Here is a 9,838-nt window from a genome sequence, read left to right as displayed (position 1 = left end):
GAATAGCTTTAGCCTATAGCCAAAAGTGCATTGTTTTTACAAGGCTGAACATGCCTTCACTATCAATAGCATCAGACTGAACTTACACTCAGGACTTATACTGGGTAAGATGCAAATGATGCGATGTAAGGTCAGTTCAGTTTTTGGAGAGGACTGGTGATATCTCTCTTATTTAATGACCTTCTACTAAAAACCCTGTGTTGTCAGAGCTGGATTAATCTAGGAATTGTGACCTCACACAGTTTAATCAGGGTTCCAGGAATTGGGACTCATGGATTTTTAAGGTTTTTTTTTTTTTTTTTTTTTTAAAGAAAAGAATTCTGAAAAAGCTGGGAATCCGAGATGCTTTTTGAAGTCTTTTTATTGCAAAAGGTCTGGACATTTGCTGGCAGAATACTTGATCACATTCTCTATTTGATAGTCATCCAGAGGACACTGCATGCATTCAAGCTGAAAGCATAGGGCAGTTTCCACTAGGCACCTGAGAAATTCCATGGGAAAGTAGTCTTTCAAGTTGAAAGAGACAAGTCTGATACCAGTCACCTACTCCGGTGCCCTGTGCTTCCCAGAGCCACTAAGAATTTAATCAGCTATAGTCATAGCTAACTGTAAACATTTTCCTGCAATGCAACAGAAATTGTTCTCTGGATAATTGACCCTGAAGTGTTCTTTCCAGTTTTAAACAGGAAATGTATTTCTAAAGCAGGCAGTGCAATGAGTTGCATCTAACTTGGCACCTAATACTCAATGCTGCATTATGCAGCAGAGGCATATGATGCTTCCTTTCATCTGGCCTATATCAAAGTAAGTCTCATGACTCTTGCATGGTCTCCAAGAGACTACTCCTCTCCCCAGAACTTCCTACTTCTCTTCCTGCTCCCAGTATCATCTCAAACCACTTCCCTACTCCCTCCAAACATGATGATTCCCTTTTTCTTCCCACCCTCTTGCCTGAAGGCATGATTAAGAATACATGCTGCTCTCTTATCTCTGTTAAAAATAGCAAAAATATCTTCACATTTAGGCTGTCCCTCCACGTGCAGGACTCTGGGTGCATGTGAATTTCACTGATGCTTTCCCATAGGTCTGACAAAGTCAGTCATCTTTGGCAGACAGCAATCCTGTACCAAATGGAATAAATAATCCATTGCCAATCTAACAGGGCGTGCATTTTGCAGCTGCTTAGGATCAGGAACTCACTGCAAGAGAAAAGAGAGTTTACAGGATGGTATCTTCAAGAGTAAATGCATCTGAATAGAGAATATATTAGAATATATTAACTAACAGCTGCACTTAGCTGCAAGTTACTAATGGACTTTAAACTATTTGAACCAGACAAATGCAAAGGTGTAGCAAAGCATTAAGGACTAAATTACTCAGGATGACACTACAGGCTCTTTAACTTCTATTGTTAAGTTAAAAATCATGCTATTTGCTGTATCATTCCAAGCATAAGAATAGCTACAGTCAGTTACTTACTGCCTCCTTAATAATCAGCTGCAGACTGTGAGAAAATTTTTGCTTTCAGAAAGCAGTAGTAGAGAGAACAATTCACAATTAACTTCTTTTCATGCACTATAGTTTAAAATTCACCGGGAAAGTGGCAGATTTAAGTTTCCTATCAGGACTGTGGTTCTTTAATAATGCACACACATGCCTCAATAGTCAAATCAACATTAATATACAGGGCCTTAGCAGAGATGGGGTGCACAGTCATTTGTATTAAGACACAGTAGCCATTACAGCCCCATGAGGCCCCTTGAGTTATTTTAATCACAAAAGCCAGAATGAACTTGTTTCCAACAAAGACACCCTCAGTCCTTTCAGCTGGAAAGATATAGGTTGTTCTATTTAAACCAGTCAATTTGCAGTGAAACAGTTATTCACTCCCAGGGACATTAGCCTAGCAGTGAATATTTTAGTCACTAACAATTCAACACTCCAGTTCATGTTCTAAGGAAGAGATAACTAAAACTTTCAGTGCTAAGGCATGATAACTTTTCACCACTCCACTTTCAGCTGTATTTCGGTACAGGATATATATTTATTTTTAATCCATGTGATATTGTTCTGAAAGCTACCCAGCCAATTCCATGTTGATCACTGCTGGAACCTGCTTTTACAGGAATAAAAGGCCTTTTGACCTGATCCAAAACCAGCACTGGCAGAGTCCACAGTGTTCCTTGATAGCTGTTTTACATCATACCCATGTCTTCAATCCCAATATATTTTTAGCAGACACTTAAGTGGAAGCGGCTCAGATGACTTCTGACACTGACAACATGCTGATGATCAAAGTGTCCTCCCTGTCAAGCCAGGAGGAATACAATGCCTTTTCTATCTTACGTTATACAAACTACAGAGATGAGGTACACGAAAACTGTAAGTAGTAAGTGCAGAGATACAAGACCTTTAGGATGCATCCTGAGATGGAGCAGGAGGATCCTTATTCTCAGGCTCTGGCGGAGGAGCTGGCACACTTTCCTCCTTCTTTTGTGCAGCCAAAAACTCATGAATTGCCTTCTCTATCTGAGGCCTGAAGATGTGGTTTAGTTTTGGATCCACCACCTGCGAAATAATTCTGTCCACTCCAGCTTCCAGCATTCCTGACCTTGGACAAAGACAAAGGAGTCATTCAGCTCCTCTGAACAACTTCTCCCCAATCTCCTCCAGGAATTCTCCAGAGCCCTCCTGTCAACTGCAATTAGCATTAACATGGTGAAAACTGCAGCCCACTCAGTAGATCCTTAACAGGGAGTTGTTTCAGTCACCTATTCCCCCCCACTCCCTTTCAGTTCTCCCTACAGAATTAACAACTGACGTCTGGTCTCCCAGGTACTTAAATGACAGGTTGGACAAGAGCCACTTTAATAGGGCTCATGCAGATATGAGGTCAACATGAAAGCAAACAAACACACTTGAGCACAAACAAGGGAAACAAACTATTCTGAGTAGGAGGGCAGGTGAGAACATAGTCTTTTTTGGGCTGACTCAAGGGAGAAAAGGCCTTCCCCCTAATAACATTACTGTCACTCATACCTTATAACTGCTAGTCTAGACACATAGGTATTAATTAAAAAAACAAGCACACATAGCACACAGCAAAGTTTCTGGAACTGAGCACTAGTAACTGAAGTGACTTATTGCTTCAGGGGCCACGTCAGACTCCTGGATTATGGGGCATAGGCAGTCTAGCAGGCTTAAGTCATGTCTGCAAGAGAGCAGGGGACAGGAAACGGAGACATTGCCTAGCATTTGGAAAAGTAGCCACAAGACTAATAAGGCCATGAATGTCGGTGAGTGACTGCGTGCACGATCATTTCACACCATGTCCACTCCAAGTAACAGCACATGTATATGTGCATCCAGCAAAAGCCAGTTATCCACGTACGCATCTTGACACGCTTCATTGCTCGGTCCTTCAGCTACCACAGCGGGATGGACTCTTCAAACTCCCCAATACTGTGCGACTATTCCTTATACTAGCAGCCTACCTGAAGTGAGCACTTTGTTTGTTTAATTACAGGCTCCCTGATACAAAATTTTTCAATTGCTATTTCATTCTAGTTGTAGAGTAACATGAAGTGAAAGAGGAAGCATTAAGACATTTCAAGGACTTCAAGACAAGACAGGAAATTCTTTACTTCCAGCAGACACCTCCTTCTCTGATTACAGGTTAAACCCTGGAACTAATGCTGCATGCTAATAATTTGCAGTTTCTATTGAGTGCTCTGAAATACATTTTCATTCTGTGTGCAAGACATTCTAGTAACTTTCCTTGTGAGCATAAATGCCATTATCAAATTCCCTACTGCCCTCTCCCCCAGCTTTACTCTAATATTTTTAACCAAGACTTAGTTCTTGCTAGCACAGCACAGTTCAAGCTGGCCTTCCAGTCATGCTGGAAGCCTAGTATCTTAAACAGCTGTACAAAAGCTATCCCCTGCTGCCTGAGATCGGGCTAGCCCAGTTTGATTGCTGCCTGCTAGTGGCTGGAGGTGTCCTTAAGCAAGTTTTGGAATCTTCAGGGATTTTTCTTTAAGTGAGATAAGCTCCTCTTTTCTGAAAATAAAGACCAAGGCCATTCAGCTGAGCACATCAGGTACAGTTTTGCTAGCCAGCAGTGTTGGCTATTTGTGGCAATAATCTGAGTGGATAGTGCATATGAGTACCACGCTACCCAGCTCATGAGAACTACAAGTTTCAGGTAAAGCAGTAACATAAGCATTTTAATGAGGGTTAAGACTGTATCTGCTGTTATGATGAACTTTAGGAGAGCACAGAAAGAAGTGTTGTGAGAAATTCAACTATGCAAATTCTTATCTGCCTAGGTGATATATAAATTATTTGTCAAATAGCATCACTATCAGTTTACAGAATGTTGCTTACTTACTGAATCACACTTTGTCTTAGCCCATTTCGTAACTGGTTTTTGTTCATTGTTGGATTCCATTCTTGTTTGTCCAGATGGGTAGATACAAAGTTGTCCACTTTCTGCCTCAAATTTTGATAGGCTGGCTTTAAAAAAAAAAAAAAAAAAAAAAAACAAACAGTTAAACAGCTAAAAAAATCTCAAAACAATCCCCTGCCAGAATTCTTCATAGTACATCTTTTGTGATCTATGCTACTGTTGTCTATACTCTCCATCCCTGTGCTTTCAGAACAAAGGTACGCTTGTTTTGCTCAAGAACACAACTGGCAATTGCAAAGAACAGTTTGTGAGTGCACTATTAAAATAACTGAAATAACTAGATAGATTTGTTTTAGTGTTGCTGTTGAAGTACTTACTTATTACTTAGTGAAATGCAAACTGTCTGTGCAGACAGGAGTTGTTTAAGCAGAGTTCTTGTTGTCTGGAAACCCCTCTAGCACGTAAGTCCTAGAAAACTGTCTAATAGTGGCAATAAGGAAGAAATTCATTATTTCCTTCTTTGATACTAACACAGAAGTTAAGAACTTGGGGGGGGGGAAGTTGTTAGTGGAAATTTTGTTCAATTTCTGTTCATTGGAATTAATAAATCAGTATAGCTGATTTATACTGATGGCATATTGATGTACACCGATTTATACATTTTTATATGTAGGCCCATCCAGCTGCTGGTATTGCGCAAGGAAGGAAGAGACAGTGGCAACATTTGGATTTTGAAATTTGATACGTATATGAGATGATAAAGGAAAGTGCTGATGATAAAGGTGCAGTGATCTGTTCTGGGCAGCAAGATCAAGTGCTAGGTAGATCTATCCTGCTAAAATTGTTCTGACCTATGGCTGCTCTGTGCAGATGACCCGATAGCTCTGTAATGGTTTTGCTAGGTCTGCCAAGGTGGCCTGGGATGACTGCAGGTTCCTGAGCAGCAGTCCTGCTGAAAACTCAGGAGAAGTCTCAGGAAGTAAAACCAAAGTTGAATTTTGACAGGGCAATTGCGAACATGCCAACTTCAAGGCTAGCAATGAATGTTTAAGAGCTTGTGTTGCAACTGACGAAAAAATCTGGTTCTGCCCATAGTCTGGGAACATCTCCAGGAGGAAAGGATGCAAAAAGGAAAGGATGAATGCTTGTTTTGGAAATTTCGGGAAGCATGCTTAAAAGAAGCAGGAGAGGCAGCTGGTGTTCCTACAGAAGAACTTTTTTAATACAGCTGGGATCAGAGAAGGGAAGCCCAGGCCTGCTCTCTGCCTCTGCTCGGAGGTGCCTCTCTGCATCGCGGGCCAGAGGACTCCCCTGTCGGGCAGCTGCCTGTGGCGGCGGGGACGGGCGGGCCCGCACCCCGGGCGCGGCCCCCGGGGCCGCTGGGCCTGCGCGGAGCTCGGGGCGGCGCCGGGAACCGAGGCCCCCCCGCTCCCGCTCCCGGCCCCCGCTGCGCTACCTTGGTGTCCACGTCGGCCAGGCAGTCGCGGCGGAAGCCGTCGAACAGGCCGCGGCTCTTGAGCTGCTCCACGATGATGGCGATGAGCTGCGCGTCCCCCGGCGGCAGCGAGGCCGGGTCGGCGGCGCCGGGCCCCGAGCCGGAGGCCGCGCCGCCCGCGCCCCCGCCGCCGCCCGCGCCCCCGCCGCCGCCGCCCGGGGCGGCCCCGCCGCCGCCGCCGCTCTCGGACATGGCCCACGGCCCGCGCCCGGGGCCCGCCAGCGGCTGCCTCCCGCTCCCCCGCGGCCCCCGACAGCGCTGGCGGTGCCGCCGGCGCGGCGCGTTCTGCGTCACTCTAGCGCGCTGCATCACGGGAGCGGTAGTCCTCGCCGAGGGGGGCGCTTATAGGCCGCTGGTCGCCGATGGGCTTGAGAGAACTACACATCCCAGCGTGCATCGCGGCGGCAGGCCGGAAGGCGTTTTTGCGGTGCGTGGTGGGGGTTGTAGTTCGCCCAGGGCGCCATGGCGGGGCGGCGCCGCGGCGCGCCACGCCCCTCCCCGCACCAGGCCCGGCGGCGGGGCGACCGCTGGCGGCCCCAGGCGCCTCGTGGCGGGCAGTGTGGTGCCGGCTGCCGTTGTGAGCCGCACGGTTTGGTCACAGGGCGCTGCAGAGCTCCGGAGCGCGCCTCGCTCCGCTCCCGGGGGTTCCCCGCGGCCGAGCTGGCCAGGCCCCTGCCCTCAGGCCGCTGCGTTGTGGGCTGAGGGTCGCGGGTTTGCTGCAGGAGCCGCCCGCCTCCCCGGGCCTTCCCCGCGGGAACGCGGCTCTTCCTGTGGCCGGTGTCGCGCTGCCAGGTGTTGCCGTCGCATCGCTGTAGCCGTGGCAAGAAATCAGCGTTAGGGATGGGGCCGACTCCGGAGCACGGCTGCGTTTGGCAGGTGATTTCAGTCCCCACCGTGCCAAAACTGCCCTGTCCCCGCTGGCTGTGAATTTAGCGAAAGCCACTCCCAAAGCGGCACCCACACCTGAGGACTCCGAGCGGTTTGTCACTCTGCTAGCCCACCCTCAACCCTAAGCCTTGGGGCCAACATGCTCTTGGTGGTGGGTGCAGAAAAGCACGCGGGTGCGTGCTGGCCCCCCAGCTCATGCGTGTGTCGTGGATGTGCTGGCTGCTGGAGGAGGCCGCAGCCGGCCTCCGCAAGGGCAGCAGCAGGGCCTGCCTGGGGTGCTGCTGTCCTGGGCATTCAAGTGTTTGAGGAACAAATATAGAAAAAAATCAGTTTGCGTGGGATCACCCTATATTTCCACCAGGACCTGAATTTGATTCATAATTCCACCTAGCAAAAGGAAGATTAGTGTCAAAGGCCTACCCAGATACTGGTCCCTGTTGAGTGAATGGGAAAGGGGATACCTTCTCTATTGTGGGCTCTTAGGCTATTGGTGTCATTTATTATTCTGATTACACGTGGAAGCTATGACAAAGCACAGGGTACAAGTTCCGTGCGTTAGTTTTATTTCTTTCCTAGTTATGTTGTACGAATGTAGGAACTATAATGAAGAATATGACACATTGGAATATTCCTATCTTGACTGCAGGAGGGCAAGGTGTGCATGAATGTAATAATCCAGCCCTCCACAAAGGTGCGTGGCATAGGTGCGTCAGCGTTTTGCATACAATGCATTGTCTTTCTTCACCTGATTAAAATTCAGCTCAGAGAAGCAGTAAAAGCTGTCCTTTCTATCTGGCAGTTGTGAGGAGAGAAGAGGAAAAAAAATGAGAGTGTTTGCAGACCCCAAGCTTTACCTTGACAGGAAGTGTAGTGTTCTGCAGAGATGTATGGGTGCTGTCCCGCTGGAGCAGAAAAGCTGTCCCTCGGGCCTGATGCCTTGTCTATGTCAGTAGTCAGTGCTGGCTATTTCAGAGTTGCGTATAAAACCCCCGTAAGTCATCTAGGCATTCAGAAGTATCCATGGAATCGCATTCCTTCCTGACAACTGCTAGCAGTCATTTCTCCTGCTCCCTTGTGACGAGCTTACATGAGAATGACAGAGACTGAGAGTTTGCTGGCCTTGTGCTACTGTGGATACTATTCTTTCTTGTGAAGGGGTACCTTTTTATAGGCCTGTGTTAATCTAATTGCCATAATACCCTGCCCCAGTGAGATCCACAGGAATGTATTATGTACTGTTCATTCAAGCCTTATACCAATGTGCTACCTACAGCAGCATGAACAGGCCCCTGCATTTTTCTTAATTTAGCCCCGTATGGGCAAGGAGGCTAAGGGAGGTCCCAGAGGCAATAGGCAGCATATGATGCTCAGGAGACTTCTCTAACCAGCTCCATAAAGATTTCTCTTTTGGGACAAAAATTTTATACGAGTCTTTACCTCCTTTTTCTGCATTTTTTAGAGCATGTGGCCCTGACTCTTCCTGTGGATCAGCCACCTAAGGGGGGCATCTGACAGGGATTCAACGGGGTTGTTGTCTGCAGGGGCTGAGGACAGACACCGTGCAATTTTTCCCTGTTTGGGGTGGAGAGTGATGCACCGGATAACGACGGACAGGGCTAACAGAGATTGTCCCAGCAGAGGGCACCCCGAGGGTGTGTGCTGGGGCCGAGCTGGCACTGCCACTGACAGCAGCAATTTTCCCTGAGATGAGCTGGCAACGAGAGCAGCATGTCCTGTCCTCTCCTGTCACACTGGGAGGCAGAGACGTTATTAATCGATTAGCGTCATTAGGGAACAAGCACCAGAAGCCAGAGGGATGTCTCCCTGTCCGCATAAAATGCGATCACTTAGGCAGCTTCAGTATCAGAAAGGGAGCTAAGGAGAAGGTGATTATTTTTGCATGAATTTTCTTCTGTCCTTGGAAGGGCTTCTTCCGAGTGCACGGCAGAGGGGCTGGGAGTGAGCACCCAAAAGCAACCTGAGAAGCGATAACAATCTCTCTTTTGTGCTCTTGACAACAGTATGTTGCATTCAGGAGAATCCAGTCCAGGATTTACTTGGGGCTGCCGCAAATGAAAATTCCTCCCAATTAACAAATGCCTCAAAGAGACTGTGTGCATGCATGATGCTGGAGAAGTAAGGCCTTAGTGCAAAACTCTTGTACCCAGGACGTCTTCCAGCTGCAGCGCTAAGAGCACCTTCTTTCTTGTGTTAAATGCTGTCACCTTCCCCAGCCATGATGGCTCGTGCAAAACTGCCTTGTTGATGGTGATGAGAGGGGAGCGCGGTGCTGATGTTGTGTTATTAGTGAAGCACCAATCACGATCACTATGTTATGCCTCTTCCTTTATTTGTAGGTGGATGAAGTGATTCATGTCTCCGCATGGCACAAAAGGACACGTAGTTGATGTTTCAGGATGTGGGGAAAGGAGTAACTTGGTAGTCAGCAGGGCAAACAAGGATTCATGGGTTCTTTTTACAGGGTGGCTGGCTGTGAGACCTGGGTCAAGCAGTGCTGGTAAAGGGTTTTGAGTTCTGTAACTGAAGCACAAGAAAAAGAGAGTACTAAGTGTAATCTATCTGCGTATTTTTGCCCATCATCTAGGCATTAAACTGGGATGAGTTAGATAAAACAATCTAGGCCCCAGTGAGGAGAATTCTGGACCTCTGCTTGCATCAGATCTCTAGTACAAAATCTGTGAGATCTGTGAACTCTCTTTTTCATATATCCATGCCCAAAACTGCTTTAGGCAGTTTTCACGGTTCTGGTCAGTAGGACACTCAGGAAGGGAGAAATCTTACCTATTTTCTGCTGCTTCCGAAGACCCCCTTTTCCCTGGGGGGAAGTTATGGGCAAAGAGCCCAAATTAATGCTGCTTCATTGCTGATGTTTGTTTACTCAGCAAGTTCCAGATAGTGGGATTAAAAGTTATCACTGCAGTTTTCATTTAGTACAGACCTGACTCCCCCATCTGTTATGAGTGTTGGAGGAGAGAGTCATCTCCGGGAGCATCTCTGGGGGAGAAGTTGCTTCGCATCTCACT

At 47.2% G+C, this 9,838-nt stretch overlaps 1 protein-coding gene across 1 annotated transcript; it reads right to left on the bottom strand.

Moving 5' to 3' along the window:
- Positions 1–343: 343 nt before the first annotated feature.
- On the bottom strand, positions 344–6,215 carry BOD1 (biorientation of chromosomes in cell division 1). Its single transcript, XM_026122597.2, has 4 exons — positions 5,868–6,215; positions 4,394–4,518; positions 2,411–2,611; positions 344–1,199 (listed from the first exon to the last, which is right to left on the bottom strand). Exons 1-3 carry the CDS (start codon positions 6,213–6,215, stop codon positions 2,413–2,415), a joined length of 672 nt encoding a protein of 223 aa, XP_025978382.2. The 3' UTR covers positions 344–1,199; positions 2,411–2,412.
- Positions 6,216–9,838: the final 3,623 nt, after the last annotated feature.

The sequence above is a fragment of the Dromaius novaehollandiae genome, chromosome 15 (genome assembly GCF_036370855.1).
Source record: "Dromaius novaehollandiae isolate bDroNov1 chromosome 15, bDroNov1.hap1, whole genome shotgun sequence".
NCBI classification, from domain to species: domain Eukaryota; kingdom Metazoa; phylum Chordata; class Aves; order Casuariiformes; family Dromaiidae; genus Dromaius; species Dromaius novaehollandiae.
Note: the sequence above shows the minus strand (reverse complement) of the source record. Positions and strands in the feature narration are given on the sequence as shown.